Source organism: Alosa sapidissima, chromosome 9 (genome assembly GCF_018492685.1).
Source record: "Alosa sapidissima isolate fAloSap1 chromosome 9, fAloSap1.pri, whole genome shotgun sequence".
Classification (NCBI taxonomy): Eukaryota; Metazoa; Chordata; class Actinopteri; order Clupeiformes; family Clupeidae; genus Alosa; species Alosa sapidissima.
Genome location: NC_055965.1, coordinates 2,610,070 through 2,632,402, shown reverse-complemented (window position 1 = coordinate 2,632,402; position 22,333 = coordinate 2,610,070). Strand labels below are relative to the sequence as shown.

General features: G+C 42.8%; 1 protein-coding gene across 4 annotated transcripts; it reads left to right on the top strand.

The window, feature by feature from the left end:
- Positions 1-1,420: 1,420 nt before the first annotated feature.
- myom2a (myomesin 2a) lies at positions 1,421-22,158 on the top strand. 4 transcript variants are annotated; one of them, XM_042103787.1, is made up of 39 exons: positions 1,421-1,522; positions 2,445-2,574; positions 3,298-3,384; positions 4,205-4,340; positions 5,050-5,204; positions 5,323-5,415; positions 7,553-7,641; positions 7,746-7,787; positions 7,985-8,146; positions 8,619-8,780; positions 9,070-9,211; positions 9,513-9,709; positions 9,923-9,976; positions 11,151-11,278; positions 11,702-11,885; positions 12,313-12,330; positions 12,814-12,988; positions 13,550-13,671; positions 13,923-13,937; positions 14,795-14,982; positions 15,109-15,235; positions 15,384-15,562; positions 15,899-16,013; positions 16,170-16,329; positions 16,510-16,616; positions 16,715-16,759; positions 17,134-17,270; positions 17,444-17,588; positions 17,690-17,749; positions 17,872-17,939; positions 18,364-18,477; positions 19,036-19,123; positions 19,226-19,264; positions 19,427-19,532; positions 19,651-19,814; positions 20,131-20,167; positions 20,294-20,316; positions 20,405-20,460; positions 21,095-22,158. In XM_042103787.1, exons 2-39 carry the CDS (start codon positions 2,468-2,470, stop codon positions 21,611-21,613), a joined length of 4,545 nt encoding a protein of 1,514 aa, XP_041959721.1. In that variant the 5' UTR covers positions 1,421-1,522; positions 2,445-2,467; the 3' UTR covers positions 21,614-22,158. The 4 variants fall into 4 exon arrangements, with proteins under 4 accessions (XP_041959721.1, XP_041959722.1, XP_041959723.1 ...); XM_042103788.1 differs by lacking the exon at positions 13,923-13,937; XM_042103790.1 differs by lacking the exon at positions 2,445-2,574 and having other exon boundaries at positions 1,429-1,522.
- The last annotated feature ends 175 nt before the right edge of the window (positions 22,159-22,333 follow it).

Below are 22,333 nucleotides of genomic sequence, written 5' to 3'. Positions count from 1 at the left end.
TAAAACTCAAGGAAATGCAGGTATGTGCAGTTTTGACTTTGATTTGACATACGAAAGTAACAACTAAAAGTTTTAAGACTTTCTTAATGCCATGTTCTTTTTTCTGTGACTTGCTCCGCTCTTGTTGTCCTCCTGGGGGCAGCTGTTTCCAGCCATAGTATAGCACAGAGAGAGTTTGGCCAACTAGGGAATCGAATGGGTGCCATGTTGGAGTGCGATAGTTCTCTGTAAGGGCTTTTTACATATTGACAGACGTTGATGAATACATGTATATGCTTGTAAATAGTGAAAATAAGCGATTTATTTCAACATAGCATATTCGCCCATCCATAGGGTTATGCTAGAGTCATCTGACGTTGGTGTCCAAACATGGCGCCAGTTGGCCAAACTCTGCCTCCCGTCTCACGCAAGCGCTTGAAGCTGAACTTGTTGGCTATTTCTGTCCTGTAAGGAGGACTAGACCCAATCTTTCTTTGGATAATTATTGCCAATGGATACTTTTTTTATGTTTTAAGTAGTATTTTATAGGGCAATACATTTTTTAGAAATGTTTCATACTTAGTGCTGACATGGGCAAGTTATAGCTCGATGAAGGCGTTATTTTAATCACACATTTGCAGCGAGGATTCCTCATAGTTGTATGTCTGGTGTTGAATGCTTGACGAGCAACGTTCAAACACATACAGTAGCCTAATGAAATGAAAACAGGAGGACACCCCCCACCTGCACCACGTAGCATATGCGCACACGTGCATGTGCACAACAAATTGTCTTATTAGACATAAGTCTGCGAGCGGAACTTTTAATTATGCATTTTACTCATTTCAAAAATGACAAATTAACCTTGCTTTCCAATGATGCAGTGAGTGTACATACGCTCTCTGAAAATTTAATCTCTTGTTAAAAATAGCCGCTGGAGAGAGCTGACTGGTGGAGTGTGAGAAACCTAAAAAGGTCGCACAAGAACAGCACTGTTAACATAATTTAGGACGTTGTATTTAATTAAATTACTCAAAAAAATGAGGCTCTTTCCAAAGACTATTGCGTCTCAGTAAAATATAATTTCTAGGCTGTTACACACAATGTGTAGCCTACTAAAGCCTATTATTCCTGAATTAAATCGCACGTTTTTGACATTCTAAAGTAAAAAGAAAACATTTAAATCTGTATTCGCAGTTTGCTTTGTGAAGATAAATCTAGAATATAACGCACGCTTCGCCAAGTCTTCGATTATAAGAAGCGGATAGTCTGATTCATCAAATTACTGAAAGCAAAATATACATTTTGTTTCAGACTATATTCAGAGTCATTGTGTCCTGCACAGAGTGCGTTAAGCGTAGAAAATGCGTGTGAAAATTGAGGTAAATGCTATATATAGTCTTAAGAGTATCCATACATGGGATGGAAGGGAGATGACATTCCTCCTTCAGTGAGAGCAATATTTTTGTAAGCATCAGCAGGAAGACTCCCAAGCGGGTTCAGGCTGGTCTTCCGACGCTCTGTGCTGTATATTTCTCTTGGGGTAAGAATACTTTCTTTTTCTTAATCTTAATGCGTGGTTATGCAGACTGGCTGTACCAGGGTCTGGTTTAGACACTTGTTGGATTATTGATATCTTGAATATCAATTATGGTAGCTTATTATTTGTTAATTCAAATGGTTTATGATAGAATGTGTGACCAGTTAAGGTTGATACAAGCATAAAGTAGGCTACAGCCCACTGCTTTCTATTCTTTAAACAAATGTATTATGTGACAGAGTTGATATACCTGTCCACCTGTAAGATGTTATTTAGAGATAATATTACATAATCTGTATTACATTTGTATCATATTTACACAACTTTTCATCTGAATAACTTCCCTTTTATAGTTTTTTTTAATGCCTCTGGTTTGGACCAAATGTTGTATGGAATTGAAATCTGTAAAATTAGAAAAATAGCCTAAAATAGATAAAATATTTATAGGCCTATAGAGCCTGTTGGTGTAACCTTCTTGGGCTAGCATATTTAGCCTTGAACATTAGATTTCCAAGTTTCTTTCCCATTACATTTCACTGTCTTTCCCACGTCTCAGGGTTATTTTGCTAAATTTATCTTCTCAGCATTCGAATCTTTGGCATTGAGAGGCTCAGCATAGCACTTTTACTCAGTACGTTTGGGCACTTGAGCTGTGAGCTGTGCTGATAAGACGGAATGCTGCATGGGGGCCATTACCCTGCCCCTGAGAATGAGAGTTCACAATCCCACTGGGTCTCGCTTATGGAGTATGACAGATTTATGTAATGGGTCAAAACATGTCCACATACTTTTTAAGTGTATCATTCACCTAGGGTAAACAATTGGCCATGTTAGTTGAGAAATGCTGGCAAAGTAAACCTGCATGTTTGGTTCATTCGATCTGCTATAATGATATTTTATGCACCACACTTGGTGTGGTTGATAGGTCTCTGTTGAGGTGTTCCCGACATGCCTACTACGGCCATACCATTATATCATCAGAAGCAAAAACATGTTCACCATGTTCACCATGAGCATCTCAGCTCTAAGAAAGTGGTCCAGCACCACTCGTCAAGGTAGGGTGGGCTTATCTGATTGGGACTGGGCCATGGCCACTCTGCGTGCCAGTGAATGCTTGCTGCAAATGCGCTCCCGCAGGAAAACAACAACAGTCGCTCCACTGCTCTCCCTCCCCCTTCATTTGCCATTGTCACTTCATCACCAGCTACACTGTCCGCGGCCCTCCCAGTAGTCTTGCTATCTGTTGGGAGTCCTGAGTGGTTCTAGACACACCAGTATCAAAGTGCTTCTTGCTGCGAAATCCCTGCATTCATTGGAGTGGAATAATCCAACTTCAGACTAATGTCTTGTCAGTGGAAGTTATGATGGACCCTGAAACCAGGATTTCTACCACCCACCATTCACGCTTGCAATTGCATACAGCTGCTAAATGGCTCAGCGCAACACACTTGACTTGGATTACATTTCAGAGGGTCAGTCAAAACTGACATGCACATCACAGCGAAGACCAACACAGTGATGAGAAAGGATGCTTGTATGGATACTGTGGATTGAGGAGAATTGGGGAAATGCTTTCTGATGGCAATGCAACAGTAGACTCTCTAGTGCTTGCTGTAGAATGCTGAACTGTGTGCTCATGATCTTAGTCGGTTATTTCATATCTCCCTCCTTGACATATTTGTTACTGAAAGAGGTCCAGCAGCTGTGTCAGTCCTGAGTGAATTATGGAGCCAAAGGTGAAAAGGTCACTGATCATGTTCTTTTTTTTCTTTTGACAGGAAATCAAGCTCTAAATCAGTGAAAAAGGAGCAGGCCGAAGCCAGGACGGCTATGGCGGAACCAGCCTATACGGTGCCAGCATTCAGGTCCGCACAAACCCGAGCGCCCACTCTCAGTAGAGATCGGGCTATTTTAAGGGCCTGTAAGAGAACCCTGAGCTACTGCTCAGTTTAACTGTAAGGAAATGTGTCTCTGCTTACTGTATCCCAGCAGCAGTGCGTTGGCGTGGGCTCACCCAAGACAAAATGTCTAACCTTCTATTCTCTTCCTGAGGAGAATGTTGAGAAATAAAACATATGGTGTCTATCTGAGGAATTACTGATGTTCAGTGAATTCTATTGGCATTTGACATGTGCAACTACTTCCAGTTTTTAATGAAAATATGCACCCATGTCACAGGGCCATATGGAATGAGAACTCTATGATGAGCATAGAGAACAGACGGGCCTGTTACTGTGGGTAGAGCCTGTTGGTGTGCACAGATGGCTTGGTCATGAGATGGAAATGTTGCAGTTATGCAGTTGTACTCAAGCAGCACAGATGCACTAATTATGCCTTTGAAATGAATTCCTCTGTGGATATTTGAAGAGATGTGATATGGCTTAAACGACTACACCACACATTTGCACTTGTAGAATGACCAACTCACTAGTGACCTTTGTGTGTCTCTGGACTGTGGAGGTCAAATGTTATTTTGTCTAAGGGGGTTCATCTCCCTCACTTAAGTGGTTAATATGTTCCACTGGGCGCAGTCCTCATCACAACACTGACAACACAAAGTCCTCAAACATCCACATTCTTTTTTCTTAAGCTCTTTCACTTTAAACTTTAGCAGTTGATCTTGTTGGTGTTTGATGCACAACTGTATTTGTCACACAGAGTCTTTTATTTGTTGTGTTTGTGCAGAAGTGCTGATGACACACCAGAATATCAGCGTGTTGCTGCCCACTGTGGCAGGGGATTGGCTGAGCTGCAGCAGGAGATCCACAGAATTAAAGTGGCCACTCATACCCAAGTGACCAGTCTGGCGATTACAAGAGAGGTCGGTTTCCATCACACAGCACTCATTAAGACACAGACATTCCCAATGCTGCCATGTCCTCTAAACATAAACAGTAAAGGAAATACATTCCCATGGAATATATATGTATCTTAATTACTTTTTGGATATTGTTTAAGGCTTTCCTTATCTTCTGTCCGGGAAAAGTCTTAGTTCATTCACAAGACAGCTTGCACTCAATATAGAACATTTTGATACTTCTCTTTAAAGACTTTCTGGACAGGCTTTCATAGGCAAGAAGGCCCTGTAATACAGTTTTACAAGGAATGTCTGTTAATAATACAACAGTGGCACAGTTCAGTAGCATGAAATGTTTGTAAAATGGACAAATGTAGTGGGCTGTTGGGGAAATAAAACATATCCCTATCCAAATGATGGTTGGCATTTGACATGTGGCACTTAGACAGTTCTTTAGATACTGAGTGGATTATTTTAAGAGCAGCTACTTTCAGTTTTTAGGAAAAATGCACCCATGTCACAGGGCCATAGTCCATCCTATGATCATGCCATCCATCATGCCTAATCTAGCCCTCACCACTCAATTCTATGCGGGTCGTACTTATTCCTCCTCACACATTTTTTTGGAAGTGGCTTTGGGTAAAAGCGTCAGCTGAATGACTACATGGAAATGGCAATATCCCAAGTGCCGTCAGCAAGACATCAAGGTCTCTTGTGATGTGTCTTCTCTCAGGTGCAGGAGATCATGTCTGTCAAGAGAAAGATGCCTGTGATGTCCGATAAGGCGCCAGAGTTCCTGGTGGACGTGAGGGCTCACACCCTGTGGGAGAAGATGCCAGTGAAGCTCTTCTGCACTGTGGCAGGCCAGCCTGCTCCTGTGGTCAAATGGTAAACACATTCTCTCCCATGCAGTCAGCGAAAATATTACATTTTGATGATTCAAGACCTGACCAGGCCCATTCTCAGTCACTAGTATTTCTGACCCAACACTACTATGCTCTGGCAGGTATAAGGGGGATAAGCCTGTTGACCCTCTGAGCACACCAGGAAAGTACAAGATGGAGAACAAGTATGGAGTCCACTCTCTGATCATTAGCAGGTACAGTCTAACACATTAAGTATGGAGTCCACTCTCTGATCATTAGCAGGTACAGTCTAACACATTAAGTATGGAGTCCACTCTCTGATCATTAGAGTACAGTCTAACACATTAAGTATGGAGTCCACTCTCTGATCATTAGCAGGTACAGTCTAACACCTGCTGTAACATTCACAGTTGCTGTAACTTTCATTATTTGCTGTAACTTTCACAGTTGCTGTAACATTCACAGTTGCTGTAACATTCACAGTTGCTGTAACTTTCATTATTTGCTGTAACTTTCCCAGTGGCTGTAACTTTCACTGTTTGCTGTAACTTTCACAGTGGCTGTAACTTTCACTGCTGCTGGATGTCTGAGGAGCAGGCAGTGTTTGGGAAGAGCAGAGAGCAGAGCAGAGCAGAGCCCTAAAGGCAGCCTGTTAGAGTCATGGGGAGCCTATGGGTGGGAGGCAGCTTTTCCTATTTAGTCTTGGTGGGGGGGAACACTTGTCCTGCCCTCGTCTTGAAGACGCCTCAGCTGTTCGTGGCGCTCTGCTTAGCTCAGTGTCATTCGATCCCAAAATGCCTGACATCTGCTCTCTCAGAGCGGTCACTGTACCAGGTCAGAGAGGATCTCACAGCCATAACCACCAGCCCTTAGCTGTGCATGAACAGGGTTTCTTCAACAGTAGAATTGGCTCTTTTTGACACACAGACTCTTCCTCATGGAGAAGTGAGGGGTGGGTGGGGGGAAGACTATGGAGGTGGACATCAGGCAGCAGGATCTCAAGTTAACTGCCAAGGAAACCGAGAGACTTTAAAATAGTCCTCGCAGGGTGAAGGTCACATTTCTTCCTTCTATTCTCACCTCAGAGGCCGTTCCCTCCAGCGCTCCCAGGCATGTCTTAGACCCCCATCGTCCAGTACAGTCCGATTGTGTGAGATCATTTTCCGTGCGTGACATTGACAACGGGTGGAAACAACTTTGATCATGCTCTTAATAAGGGAGTGTGAAGGTTAAAGGAAATGTTTTGGAAGAAGGGAGTGTCTATGCTAACAGTGGGACCGGTGATTCCCTTTGGTGCTACCATATGATACCATTTGATTCCCTCTCATGCCACCATATGATTACCAATTATCACCCATATTCCACCAGAGCTGTAATGTTGACATGATGTCACTGATGTTGCCCATTACATCAGAATCTCTTATCAGGGTGTGGATAGAAATAGGAAGCTCACAGGGAAAGCTCTGTGGGAAAACACAGTAATTCTTAACATTGTTTTTTAACATCTAAATCCAATTTCCAAATACTTCCAGTGTAAGTGAAGTGTTGAAGTACTCCATGTGTTAGTGCCTTATTATTAATGTGTGCAGGGTGGGCTGGAGGGCACTTCAGATCAGATCAGATCAGACACTGTTAAGTTCAGTAATGTTAAGTTCTTTATTCTTTGAGGTGAAACAGTTTCCTAAATGTTAAGGAAATGGTAGACAATGGTACATTTGAGTGAATTGACAACAGGAACACTGAGTACATTTACAAAATGTAATTCTAACAAATGGACTTAATATGTTACGTAAGGGATAATGTATAGAACGCCGTTCATTATTGGGAAAATAAGTCCTGACAGGGCGAAACGGACCGGGGTCCGGTTCGCCCTGTCGGGACTTATTTTCCCAATAATAACCGGCGTTCTATACATTATCCTGCTTATTACACGGCTACTTGCCAAAACAAAATAATAAACTTCCCACGATATGACTTTAGTCTACATAGCCTAGCCTTTGTTACCGTTCATTGTGGCATTTGCTGAGAAACATAGTTCACAACAACACACGTTGAACTTGAATCAAACCTTCTTTAGAACACAGCTGATCAACCGTCTGCTTTCACTTTTGAATGAAGTTCGAGTTCTTGCTTAGTGATATGAAATACCTGAAGTAGAAGCACAAACTCCGTTGCCATTGACAGCGGTAATTATATGTTTGCAGCGGTAATTACATGAAAATATTTTACCGTAGAACTTTGGGAAAGCCCATTCAAGTCAATGGAGCGTTCTACTTGCCTTGTGAAGAGCCGTGTAATAACTGGCGATTCATGTAGACATGTAGATCTATAGTACTGTATCTGATGTGAAGTGTGTTTATGTCCCGGCAGATGCACTGTGTCCGATACTGCCCAGTACAGTGCAGTGGCCACCAACACCCATGGAAAGGCCACCAGCAAGGCCACCGTCACCGTCAAGAGTGAGTCTGACTCTGAACACACCCAGCGCATTAGAACTAGAGCAGTGTTGAGAGGAGAGAGAGAGCCTGTGCTGTGTCTATAAGTCATGTGCTGTGTTCCACAGGGCCTGCTGGAGCTGGAGATCTCTCCCATCTGCCTGGCTTAGGTGATTTCTTGTGTTGTCATACAGTTTAAGCATAAAGTCATCCTGTGTCAGTCACACATCATTTGTCAGTGTCACATTCAGTGATGTTTAATGGTACCGGTGATATTTGTACAATGGTTTCTCAATGATTTAAAGTGTTTAGTTCATCCCCTCCAGTAGGTCACCATATGTCATCATGTATTTTGCTTGTTCTGTAGTGCCCATTACTCCAACTCATGCCAGCAAGCTGGATGTCACTTTGCTGGACACCTTTGGCGTGACCTTCGGCACTGAGGGCGAATCATGCAAACTGGTGACCACCATGGTGGTTGTGCCAGACCTGCCCAACCTGCCCCCTGAAGTCATGTGGTTCAGAGATGGTGAGCAATGGGTCCAACGGAACATGTAACACTGTAATTGTGTTCAGACATTAAAGTCATTTGCAAACTTTGCTATGTACATGATGGCATACCATAGCGTAACTTCTGCTAAAGGATTTTGTTAATGGTTATGGTTATGGTAATGGTTATGGTAGATGATTTTGTTCAAATCGACATACAACAATAAACTATCATCATCACAAATGAACAGTTCAAAGTGGTCATATAGCCTACATAAAAATACTACTAGTAAAAAATAGATAATTTTACCAGAATAATAACAACAGCAAATGGTCACAATAACAACAACCATAAGCACATACAAACCGTGACTGCCAAGAAAAACGAATGAGTTATATTGTTGAGTGTCTAATCATTTGCTGTTTGAAAGTAGTAGCGGTATGGTGAGGTTAGCTCTGCTAGCAGTACTAGCATATTCAGAAACCTCAGTGCTCATCTCCTCTCTGTCCAGATAAATTGCTGGCACCATCTAAGTGGGCAGAGATGTCCGTTGGTGGAGGTGCTGCCACTCTCACCCTCCCCCACCTCAACAAGGACGATGAAGGCCTGTACACCGTGCGCGTCTGGTCTAAGGACGGCACTGCTGAACACAGCGCTTACCTGTTTGTGAAAGGTACTTTAGCATCATTTCTTTACCCTGTATACCTAAAGGAGATCCTGTGTGTATTATATGTCAGAAAAGCTTTCCCTCCCATGCTAATACACTTAAAATTATATTTGTATAATGGATGTGCTGATAATATTTGATGATTTAATGGTTTTAGGTATACTTTATTGTATATCAGTATTCAGTGGTTGCAACAGCAGCATCATAGCCACCATTTTGAAGCTGATTCAGAGCTTGTTGGCTGTAGTGTAGGACTGCTGTGTCTTCTCCCATGCTGACTGTAAGTGTCTCTCAGATGCTGCTGCACCTGTTGCTGGGGCACCTGGTGCTCCCATGGATGTGAAGGCCTCCGACGCAAACAAGGATTACGTCATGGTGACCTGGAAACCCCCTAACATCACCACCGAGGGGGCCATCAAAGGATACTTTGTGGACAGGTGAACTCTTGACACTTAAGACTTAAGCTACTGATAACTGAGAAATAGGCAGCTGGTAAGGTTTCAACTGGACATTTTATACTAACAGATATGTTGGTCAGTTATGTCATGTAAGTAGAAGTCCATCAGTATGATTGAGGTATGCATCTTCAGTGAGGTCACCAATGTAGATTTACTGCTAATAAATGTGGGATATTTTGTTAACATTATGGGACAGAAACACATCTGAGGTCAGCCATTGGAATAGTACTTGTTTGCCTCTGAAGCTGTCTTACCCTCAAATATTGTTTTGCTTCTTCAGACGTGAAGTTGGTTCCACTGATTGGGTCCAGTGCAACGACGCTCCCGTCAATGTTTGCAAATACCCTGTTCATGGTCTGGCCGTAGGACACTCCTACCACTTCCGGGTCCGGGCCGTGAACAGTGTCGGAATCAGCAGACCCTCCAGGAGGTCCGATGGCGTTTCTGCCCTCCACACTGCTGCGGGCGAGATTGAAGGTAGACATTCCCGACTGTCTAAAAATGTGCGGCAAGAAAGCATTACAGTTCCATTCATTTCACCATCTTGCTGTCTATCAAGGATTAGAATCATCAAGTTCTGTGGAATGTCACTGGGTAGACTGCACATTGACTAGTACACCTTAGTGGCATTCCTTTTGGCAAAAAGAGAGCTTTTAAATCATCCAACATTATCTTTGTTTGTTAAAACAGTGATTAAAATCGATGGGAAATATGACATTGTGATTCACCAAGAGGACCTTGAAGGTAGTATAAATGAGTGAACTAGCTGTCTAAGCTAATTCCAATTAAAAATGTAATACCGTATCAATTAACAGATGTTTCACAAAAAGCATGTTCTCTTAGCCAGTAGCAGTAAGTAGCAGAAGTTTGTTATCTCATTGACTAAACTAAATATTCAGTTAAAATATTAAACTAATGTACAATGATTTTAATTCAAGAAATAATGTCAAGAGAAAATAGACTAATCTCATTAAACATTATTGTAAATAAAATAAAAACTAAAAACATTTGTAATGTTTCACAGATGCAATACAATGTTTCACAGATTAATACAATATAACCTGTCTAATAGTTCACCTGTCACATTCTTTCTGATCAAATTTTCTGTAAAGTAGGTCTATCTTTTGCTAAAACTGTAATACATTTAACAAACAAAAATACTAATAATCATAACTATACCTACCAAACTTATCATCTTCATTGTCATCTCCATCATAATAACCTTTAAGTTGCCTGATGCTTGAATGAAATTCAGCATTCAGATTCATTAACTAACCAACGAAAACCATTTACATTAAAGGTGCCATGTGTAAGAATTGAGGTAAAAATATCCAAAAAATGAGCTACACGCATCAAAAGAATGAGAAGAAATAAGGGCGATGATGTCATTAAAAAAAATGACAAGGTATATAGTGCTGCAGAGATATCAACCTGAATTAGCATGCTAAATTACTAGCCACAGCCCAACAGGTGTCATAATGCCAGTTTCGGCCATGGGAGGCGGTATGCGGGCAACATAATCGCCAGCCAAACTGCAATACACGTGTCTCGGTTGTTACTCTTGGGTAGACCAACTCACTTTCTGGAGGTATACTGCCCCCATCTTTTATGTAATGTGGAGTATTGACTTTTTGCCGGACATTACACATGGCACCTTTAAGCAGACATTCAACACTATGCAATAAAGATGTGGTTACACTACAGTTTGCAATGCCTGTCACCAATGTCAAATTTTAATCAGGCTGCACTAATCCGGCATCATTCACTGATGGTTAAAGTGATTTAGTTTTAGTGCTGTCATGCTTTCTCAGGTTATCTGTTGGTAATAGGCATGAAGAAGAGCACACTTGGGGTGTAACCACATCTTTCACCGGTGTGGTGCGCTGAAACTGACCTCCTGTTCTGTACATGTGTGTAGGTTATGTCACGTTGCCAGGGCCGCCCAGTGACGTGCATGCCTCAGAGATAAACAAAACGTATGTTGTCCTCAGCTGGACGCCACCCTCCCCTAGTGGACGGGCACCGCTGTGGTACCTCATCGAGAAGGTGTGGTCACTTTCACATGGTTACTCCTAAACCATGCCACCAAGCTCCACCATGCATATTCAAATTACAAATCTGCTGTGTTAAGCTCATGGATTCATAAGTGCCTGGCATATCTCTTCTGGTTTACTGGCCCAATTCTATTCAAATTCTAATTCGAGTTTTATTCTGTGTTAAATTTGGTCATTTTGCCCACTTACAGGGCTGACATTGAGTGTTCTCAAATGTGGCTTTATGAATCTCCATTTACACCTGTTTGTTGGGTAACTGTGCACTGCAAGCCAGAGGTGTGCCAGAGAACAGGTGAATCCTCTACGCTTGTGTAGCTTCTCCTCCCTACAACTCACAGCTTTACTCCCTCCACCCCCACCCCACCCCAACATCTGTGCCCCCACCCCCACCCCTCCCCAACATCTGTGCCCTCAGTGTGTGGGGGAGGGCCAGCTGTGGCAGAGGCTGAACACAGCTGTGCAGCTCTTCTCCCCCCGCTACCCCATCTTTGATCTCGAGGATGGGAAAGCGTACCGCTTCCGTGTGACCGCAGTCAACAAATACGGGCCAAGCGAGCCCTCCGAGCCGTCCGGTTTCATCCAAAAGAGGGACCCCCATGGTAAGATGGTGCAGCTCCACGGGTGCACGTATTTCTAGCGCACAGGCAATGTGTTGGGACATCGTTGGGCCCTATATCTGCTCATTGAATGTACTGATCTGTTGATACTGTTGATGAAGATTTACTGGTGATCAGACATCTTGATAAGCTCATGGCTGGTCTCCTGCAAATATATATTTTTTATCAATGTCCAAGTTATCTATTCCAAGAATGTGCAACTTTGATTAAGGAGATGATAATGGAAATGTGTTATCTTTAAACAATGTAATAAACAATGCAAAAAATAGAGGAAGAAATCTGATCAAAGAAATCACCCCAATCTTTATCCCTTATGTGTTAAACTATAGTGATAGTGATATGCAATATATAAAAACTATGCCAAATAGCAACAATAGTAATGCTATAGTTGTACTGTGTTTCTTTTCAGAGAGTGAGCATGCTGTGGGTATGTAATGTATTATCTTAAAAAGCAAAGCCAAAATAGCTTCCTATAAACCTTCACAGCCTCTTTAAACATCTTCCCTTTTCAATAACAACACCTTTAAAATGTGTTTAAAATCGTCTGATTGCTGTGTCACATGATACTGCTGGTCACTGGTGCTGACACCACACACCTTTTAAACCACGTGTCCTAATCTGAAATCTTTAAAGAAACCAAGCCACAGTGCACACAAAACAGTAGCAGCAAAGTTGCATTACAGTCATTTGCCTTAAAAATACAGGTAAGCAACATTGTTTGGTTATCTTTGATGGATGTTTACGTTTATGTTTACTTTTATGTTTACTTTTATGTATCTATTTGCACAAAATGGAAACCCACCTCTAATATAGTAATGTATGCGGTGTTAACAAAGTCAAATATAGAGTCATCAACAATGGCACTATCTATACAATATTGCACACAACTGATATGATGAATTGTTTGCAGGTGTCCCCTCTGCACCTGGAAAGGTTGTAGCCACCAGGAACGGCAAGACCTCTGTCTTTGTGCAGTGGGACCCCCCCAAACACCCCAACAACCTCATGGGCTACTACATCGATGCCTGTATGCAGGGCTCCAAGGGATGGGTGGCCTGCAACCACAGGCCATACAAACACACCAGGTGAGTTACCTGAAAAGGTACGGGCCAGATCGTCCCGTTGGCAACATCTGGAAACACACCTAGAAGTGAGAGTCTATTTTTGACTTGAATGGGATGAGATATGTGACACTGAATGACATACTTTTGAGTTGAAGTCACAATGTGGAACAATGAATACAATTAAAGGTTGTAGAAGAAGTGTTGTCACCAAATAAGTTAAACCCACAGCTAGTAACAATATATTTGAATGTGCTAAGTAAAAATACAGCTGTAATCCAAGCTAGCTCAAATACAGCTGTAATCCAAGAGCATGCCAAATCTGGATAGACATTATTAGCACTGCTAACTATTCACAGCACAAGCTATGTTTAGACTAGGAGTAATAAGTACTGGGGTATTTCCTATTTTACTCATTTGCATTTAGATTTACATGTATGTTTACGTTTACATTCAACTGATGTTTTAATTCAATGTGACTACCGTAAACATCTTTCCTGCTGAGGTGATTGCACTGAGATGTTGAACCTGATGTTTTATCTGCCAAAGCTCACACCTCATGCAGCCTGTGTCCTGTGTGTCCAGGTTTGTGGTCCATGGTCTGGTTCAAGGAGAGACGTACACTTTCCGTGTCCAGGCCGTCAACACTTACGGACTCAGTGATGAGTCCCAGGAGTCTGACCCTCTGTTTGTGGACGCTGCCCTGAGTAAGTCAGCCCCACTGACCCCAGTGCTGACAGATAGACCATGTTGTTATATATTTAATTTTTTACATTTAATGTTTTTAAGACAGATTGTTCCCTCTGTTCACTAAGGTATTTTATTATGGTCTCAGTTATGAATTCAACAGCAGAAATTCTTCAGATCAAATAGATTTTTTGGAGAGGGCTTTTCACAAGAAATCATGTTCAAACTGTTGCTTTTTGTTGCTAAACATTAAATATGTCTTATTCCATAGAGGGTGTAGAGTATGGTATGTATGATGTGTGTATCACTACCACAGGTTAATTGTAAGTCTTGCCTAAGGCACACCTCACGCTGAAACAAGTTCTCCTGCCAACACCCCCATCCCTGTAGTCAAAGCAGGATTGACTGCGTTTGTACATGTTTTTAAAGATATGTTTCGGCTGTCACTGCAAAAACGTACTAAAAATAAGACGACATGCTAAACACTCTCTCCACTAAATTCACATAATGAGCTTAGATTGTGAACAGGCACATAGATCTTGGAACATTGTTGTGTGGAATGTAAAGGGCACGTACACTGGTTTCACCTGTTGCTTCACCTGTTTCACCTTTTATTGTTTAGTATCAAACTAGTAAATGTAACGTGTTGTTGTTGCTGTTGTATTGAGCTAATTAAATTATTATTATACTGCATTTATTATATTTTTGAATAATCCATAATATCCCAGGAAACATGGTATGTACATTTGTTTTTACATATAATTGCATAGCCTTTGTGACCTTGACAAAAATATAATTATTCCTCCACATGGAGGAACATATAAATCTATGGGTCAGGGGTATGATATGCATGATATGTCTGCATGCAGCCATGGGGAATTTGGCTGCAATGTTGGGTAGAATGATCATCTGACTTTGACCTTTCTAAACCAAGCCAATGGCCTGTGAGGTCTGAAGTCATGCCAATAAAGTTGATTGAAACAGAATTGTGCTCTTGTTAGATTTAGATGACATTACTGTGGGCTTAGCTTTTGCTAACACACACACACACACTGAACAGTTTAGCAAGTCATCTTCAGACATAGAGACAGTTTTCATAACGAAAAGAGCAGTGGTCATGTGTTCCTCTTCGTCCACTCACAGCTGCCCCCTCTGCCCCTCACGGCATCACCCTGCTCAGCTGCGACGGCTCCTCCATGACGGTGGCCTGGAAGCGCCCCAAGAACACCGGCGGCAGCAAGATCACCGCCTACTACGTGGACATGCGCGAGGCGGCCTCCCTCAAGTGGAGAGAGGTCAACGCAGCCGCTGTAAAGGAGAGAATCTACAAGGTAACGCCGCCATCTGCACACGACCCAAAAGATCGTTTTGACAGACATGTCTGGATGAAGCGCTCATGTTAGATGCACATACTGTAACTGATGCACTGTGATGATGGTGAGGTTGCCTCTGTGCAGGTGGAGGGCCTCACTGCTGGCGTGGCCTATGAGTTCAAGATCCAGGCAGGAAACCTGGCAGGTGTGGGAGTTCCGTCTGAGCCCAGCAAACCTCTCCTCTGTGAGGCCTGGACTATGGCTGAACCAGGTCAGCTCCCAAGACGGTCATCACTGTCACTACATTTCTTTTCCCTCAACCTATCTTTCGCCTCAGCGTCAGATGGACCAGTGACTTTAGTGAGGAACAACATATGGCAGTGAGTTCTCACCAGGCTGTTTCATGTTTGCTTTTGCAGGCCCAGCCTACGACATCAAGTTCTCTGAGGTGCGTGACCACTCCCTGATCGTCTTGTGGAAAGCCCCCGTATACACTGGTCAGAGCCCTGTCACGGGCTACATCCTGGAGATGGCCAAGAAGGGCTCCTCAAATTTTATCAAACTGACAGAAGAAGCCATCGCCCACCGCTACTTTAAGGTAAAAGGCTTATTCGCGATACTACTGAATTTTGCTGTGAGGTCTATGGTGTACTCAAGGTAGCCTCAGAGCTGAGGTCAATTTGCTGTGATGTGTATGGTGTGCTCAAGGTAGCCTCAGAGCTGAGGTCAATTTGCTGTGATGTGTATGGTGTACTCAAGGTAGCCTCAGAGCTGAGGTCAATTTGCTGTGATGTGTATGGTGTGCTTAAGGTAGCCTCAGAGCTGAGGTCAATTTGCTGTGATGTGTATGGTGTGCTTAAGGTAGCCTCAGAGCTGAGGTGTATTGCATACCATATGGCACTCCAACTCACTCTGCCATTTCATGTGTGTGCAGGTAAAGGGTCTGGAGGCCGGAGCAGCGTATGTGTTTAGAGTGCGTGCGGTTAATGAGCAAGGTGTGGGCAAAGCCTCGGCCATCTCAGAATCAGTGCTGGCCAAAGCCTTGCCAGGTACAACCACACTGCACATGCAGCAGAACACACATTGAAATTATTTAATTAACCTTTCAGTGTTAAACCTGTGATTATGTTTAACAAATGACCATTCTTATTAGCACTGATAATGAATCCCATTTTATTTAATATGAACTCTTTTTTTATACAAAGGTGCAAAGGAGATTGAATGTGGAGTGGATGAGGAGAGCGGCGACATCTTTTTGTCTTTTGAAGCATGTGAGTTAGCTGAGACCTCAAAGTATGTGTGGTCAAAGTCCTACAAAGAAATCACCGATTCTGGAAGGGTCTCCATTTCATCTAAAGGAAAACAGTAAGTTTGGTCTCACATTATGCTTTGCTTCCCTCAGGCATAAAAAACAAAACACATTCTAATAAAGGTCAAAAAAATGTAGACTATATTTGATTCCTTAAGCATTAAAACAATGTAATTACAAGATGGCACGGTGTAATAAACCAATGATGTGCATGCATGTGTATTTTCCCTCCTCAGCTCCAAACTGACCTTCACCAACCCCGAGGCTGCTGATCTGGGCACTTACTCTGTGGCCGTGACTGACACCGACGGTGTCTCTGCTAGTCATAAACTCACTGAAGACGGTAGGTGGAGAACACCATGGGGTATTCATGTTGTTTTTGATGATTCCCATTATTTTACCGTAGGATGTTGAGTTTGGATTCTTTTATTCTCTTCGCAGCTCTGAAAAAAATGCTGGAACTCAGCTACAATATCAGACACCCAAGTAAGTGTCCAGATATTTACAATTGTGCTTTATCACGGCAGCCCACGGGCAGCTGAAGCAGGGCTGTTCAATTTCCTGTTGGCAGGCAAACCACAGGTGTTCCTAAAAACATTAACGAGGCCTCTGGTTGAAGTAACTGTGGCCGAATCTGACACTTAATTAGAAACACCTGTGCTCACACAGGAACAGGGCTGTTCACGTCCTACTTCGGCTGCCGTGATAAAGGCCTATTATGCTTTCTTCAGTGTGTCTGCGACTTTAGGCTGGGATTCATTGGTGACTTACAGGAGCTGTTGAAGTTATGTGGTAATGAAAATAGACCAAGTTTTGCCAATTCGAGGTGTTAATGATATATCTCTCTGTTATCTTTTCAGTTGTGCCGTTGAAGACGACCCTGAACTACGAGGTCCTTGAGAAAGGCCACGTGCGTTTCTTCCTGCAGGCCCTCAAGCTGTCCCCCGCAGCCTCGTACAGGTTCATCGCCAACAACAAGGAGGTGGCCGCCGGTGAGGTAGGGCACCGTGTTCTCTTCCCTTCAGCGTCCACGCTTTATGGAAACTCATGTCGGCACATGACGTCTGTATTTACTGTCATAGACTGGACTTTCAGAAATAACCCTCTTTAAATGACTACTTAATTTATTCTCAATTAACACTTTGTTGACTTTCTTTTCATGTAATGTAGGGCATTAAGATCAGCCATGATGCTGCTACTGGTGTGATCCAGATGACTGTGGAGCACTTTACCAGAGCAAATGAGGGAACATACACCGTTCAGATCACTGATGGAAAAGCCAAAAACCAAAGCTCCCTGGTCCTGGTGGGAGATGGTGAGAGGTTTTAACAGTAGTTTATCTTTTTCATTTGTATGGGTGACCACTTATGCCGTCTGCTAAAATAATCTTTCATTTGTTCGTCTGTTCTTTTTTAGTCTTCAGAGCTGCACTTAAAGAGGCTGATTTCCAAAGGAAAGAATTCATCAGGAAACAAGGTTGTGACATGTTTATTGACATCAATAGTAGATACTGACTTCCTCCCTAGTCATTTCCAGACATATTTTGTTTGCTCCTCTTATATTTTATTATTATTTTTTATTTTATAACCTCCATTTAGGTCCACATTTCTCCGAGTACATTTCCTTCTATGTGGATGATGACTGCACCGTCATGCTGACCTGCAAGGTACAACAGTCCCACAGTTGGAACATGATGCAGCTGTATAAGAGGGGCGCTAACAGCTGCACCTTGTTAAGCTGTTCTATTCTATTCTAACCAGCAGCGTCTAGAATATATTAGAATTGTTAGATTCAGTCCTCAGAAAGAGTTCTTTAGTCAAGCTACTGTCAAAGAAAACTACTATAAGGTGTAGTAATATAATAATATAATAAGATAATATAATATAGGTATAATATTAATATAAAATAATATACCGGTATGTATAATAATAATATAAATATTACAGTGATTGTTTTAGCTTTATTCTTCCATGTGAAGACAGTGTAACATGGGACCACAGGAACCAACAATACAGAGAGGAAAATTAAATTGTTTTGTGGACTATGTATGTCATCAGAATACACATTTTTGATTTTGGCCTTTGTCATAGCTTGCTAATGTGAAGAAAGAGACAACTTTCCACTGGTTCAAGGATGATGAGGAGGTTGTCCCTGAAGTTGCACCCAATGTGATGTCTGGAAGTTGCACACTCCCTCTTCCATTGGTAAGGCTCCATCATCAGGTACACATTGTGATTGTTTAAACTAATAGTTAGAGGACCTGTTGCTAACTTCCCCTGTGGTGTCTGTGTTAACCATGAACTTGTATCTAGATCAGTAATGTGTAATGTCAGTCAGTAATGTCAGTCATGTGTGCCGTGATGTGTGCCACTACTAAGAGAGAGTTGAGAAAGCCGCAGGAGAGCAGCTTACTGTGATGCCATCAAATGCACACTGGGACAGACCAGTCGTTGCTCCAGTTTTCCAGAGCAGTTCAAGTTATGCAATGTCTGTTGGCCACGGTACAGTAAGTCCTCAGGGGCTTCTCCTGGAGACATGTGCAGTCAGCTAGGAAGAGAAGTCGGGTAACACAGTTTCCTTTAAAACCTGGTGGGTGTCAAAGACTCCCACTAACCAGCTGATGCACCCACTGCCTTCCCTGACATGCTTCATGACACAGCACATTTACTTTTACTTTCTGAACCCGGGATGTCCACTTTTGGCATTATGTCACCTTTTTGAGTATTGTCATACTGTAATGAACATTTTTCCATGTCGAACAGTTCTCAAGAAAAGACCAGGGCATTTACAAAGCCACTCTGAGTGATGACAGAGGAAAGGACTCATCCGTTTTTGACATTTCTGGCGCAGGTACACACTGAAATATTCTGATTCTGTTCAGTTTCTTCAGCATTGAAATGCAAACAATGCCATTTCATTTTTGTATTGTCCCATCTGCCCCTTTTTCTCCAGTATTTGAGGACATCATCAATGCTATTGCTCATATTGCTGGTATGTATAACACACAAAATCACACAAATAACAGAAAAACTCCACCTCCATCTCTCTCCCATTCTCATAAATAATCAGTCATCAGCCCCTAGTTTGGCGAGTTGTGTGGTGGCGGGTGTGAAGTGTGACGGGCGTGCTGTTGTGTCCTGTGCGCTCCCCCAGGCTCCTCGGCCTCTGAGCTGGTGCTGCAGTGCACTCCTGAGGGCATCAGGCTGCAGTGCTACATGAAGTACTTCACCGAGGAGATGAAGACCCACTGGTTCCACCGGTACGTCCACATGACTCCACAACTGCCTTGAAGGTGGAGCGGCCGTTTGTGTCTGAGTTTAAGAGCACTGTAGCACTTAGCAATGTCTGGAAAACATGTATTTGTATTTGCTGTGTAGGGAAAGCAAGATTGCGTCGTCTGAGAAGATGAGGATTGGAGGCACTGCTGAGATGGCCTGGATGCAGATCTGTGAGCCCACTGATAAGGAGAAGGGCCACTACACTATCGAGATCCACGATGCCACAACGTCCCACAACCGCACCTTTGACCTCTCTGGACAAGGCAAGCGCTTCATCTGAAAAAACATATGGGTGGACAAAGTGTCCAGCATGTTTCACTGTGAAACTTGCCATGTGAAGTTGGAAAGACATTTGCGGTCATATTTGCACAGCTTCAGAAACACAAATAAAACTGAAAATAGGCCTCAGGTGTATGGGTATATGTTGCATCAGTGTGGTTATGAGTGTTGTATGCACATATTATTCACATTTATCCTTTTTAGTAATTAAAAGTCCAGGTACAATGTGTCATATACCAGTAACGGATGGAACCCTATGGAACTTGGACTCAACATATGTTTCTCTTTCCATTTATACAGCATATTCAGATGCATACGCAGAATTCCAGAGGCTGAAGTAAGTTATCATTACTATTGATTTAATGTTGAAGTATCACCATTTCCTTGGAATCCAAATGATTGATAAATAATGATAATTGATTATGATTAATGATTTTACATGCTCTCTTTCTCTTTTCTTTAGAGCTGCTGCATTCGCTGAGAAAAGTAAGTCTGCTGTGTGCCATGTAGATATCTTGGTTTGCATATTATTTTATTTGAATGACAGTTTCCACAATAATAATTTCTTCCATAGACCGTGGCAGAGTGGTCGGTGGTTTGCCAGATGTTGTCACTATCATGGAGCAGAAGGTAGGCTTGTGCTTTCACATTGTGTTCAGGCCTGTATCCTTGATCCTTGATCTGTATAGTGAAAACATGTGATCAAGGTCAAGGTCAACTTTAATATCCCCCCGGGGAAATTCATGTGGTCAACATTACAAGTCTCACAAAACATATAGTACCCAAGACAAATGACAAAACAGATAAACAGTAGACCATAGATCAGTGTTTCTCAAAGTGTGGTCTAGGGACCACTGGTGGTCCGCAAGCTGTCCTAAGTGGTCCGTGAGCAGACGTGGTAAAATATAATAGATGAATTGTTTGCAATATTGAACCAACTTGTATGTAAATCCAAACATTGCCAATTGTGTGCGAGTTCCTCTGACATAAAAAGCAACGTGCAAAGACAATAAGCAAGGTGGTTCAGTGAGTAGACCTATAATGTAATATACTGTTGAAGTAGGTGTACTGTTTTTTGACAGTGAGTTTTTTTATATTGGTTAAGTGATCCTTGGTCTGAAAACATTTGAGAAACACTGCCATAGATCATAGATGAATGACTCATAGATGAATATGCCTGAGAGGTCTGGTCATGGAAGCTGGTGTGCAGTCTTACAATGTTCTAGTGCCCCTGTGTCAGTATTCACTTTCTCTCCTATCTCAGTCCCTGAGCCTGACCTGCAATGTCTGGGGCGACCCCACCCCAGAGGTCACCTGGTTCAAGAACGAGCAGGAGGTGGTGTCTGATGCGCACAGCAAGATCGCCTTTGAGAGCGGCAAGTTCGCCAGCCTCACCATCACTGCTGTTACCGTCGAGGACTCCGGCAAGTACAGCATCAACGTACGGAACAAGTACGGCGGTGAGTTTGTGGAGATCACCGTGAGCGTCTACAAGCAGGGAGAGAACATCCCTGAGCCCAAGATGGGCCACATGTCTAAGCCGGCCGCTCCCGCCCCTCCCAAGTCCCCAGCGCCCACACGTGTCAAATCCCCAACTCCCACCCCTCCTCCATCCGTGAAGTCCCCAACTCCCACCCCTCCTCCATCCGTGAAGTCCCCAACTCCCACCCCTCCTCCGTCTCTCAAGTCTCCAACCCCACCAAAGTCACCAACCCCACCAAGGAGTGCCAAATCCCCAACCCCTCCCAGATTTATGAAGTCCCCCACCCCTCCTAGGAAGTAAACGCATGGTTTCCATGGTTTTGAAAGCCTGTGAATGATGGAGGTGTTGATTTTGCTCATTTGTAGCATGAGCATAAAACAAAAAAAATAAAAAAGAAGGTCGATAGCCGTCTAGGTACATCACTTACTATTTGCTGAGGTGGTCATAGAATGGGATGCTCTTTAAGCTGAAGAGCAGTGTTGGTCTGCTAGAGAGTTGAGCAGCGGTCAGAGAGAGACGTAGAGGGAGAGGGTCAGTAACCAGACAGATGCAGTGCCTGCTTTTGCCTCTACTCTGCGCAGTCACCAGCACTGTGTTGAAATCTGGCCAGCTTAGATTGAAGTTTGCTTTTGTTGTACTGTGCAATGAAGAAGATGATTGTTGGGTAAACCCACCATTTGGTTGCCCTCCAGAAAAAGAAATAAACATGGCGCTATTTGTGCTTTATACGTCACTAGCTGTGGTGAGCACCACATCTATATATACTTGTATCTTTTTGTGTCTTTGCAATGTTGTGTGCCCTACTCAAGGATTTGTGTTTGGAATAAACATCAGTAATCACCTTCTCTCTGGTTGCTTCATCATTTCTTATTCCTCATGAGAAAACAAACAAAAGTATCTACAGTGAGAACAGATTCCCTGTTTATGTTCTCATGATCAGCCCCAGGGCTACAGTGTTCAGCTTGAATACAGCATTAAAGTATTCACTCGTGCTGGGACATATCTCAAATAAGGTGAGGC

Bases quoted from the DNA above. Each gene is read 5' to 3' on its own strand.
- myom2a (XM_042103787.1), top strand. From the start codon at position 2,468: ATGCCTACTACGGCCATACCATTATATCATCAGAAGCAAAAACATGTT. The intron at 9,212-9,512 runs GTGAACTCTTGA...TTGCTTCTTCAG, and splicing joins AAAGGATACTTTGTGGACAG to ACGTGAAGTTGGTTCCACTG. The intron at 12,989-13,549 runs GTGAGTTACCTG...CTGTGTGTCCAG, and splicing joins AGGCCATACAAACACACCAG to GTTTGTGGTCCATGGTCTGG.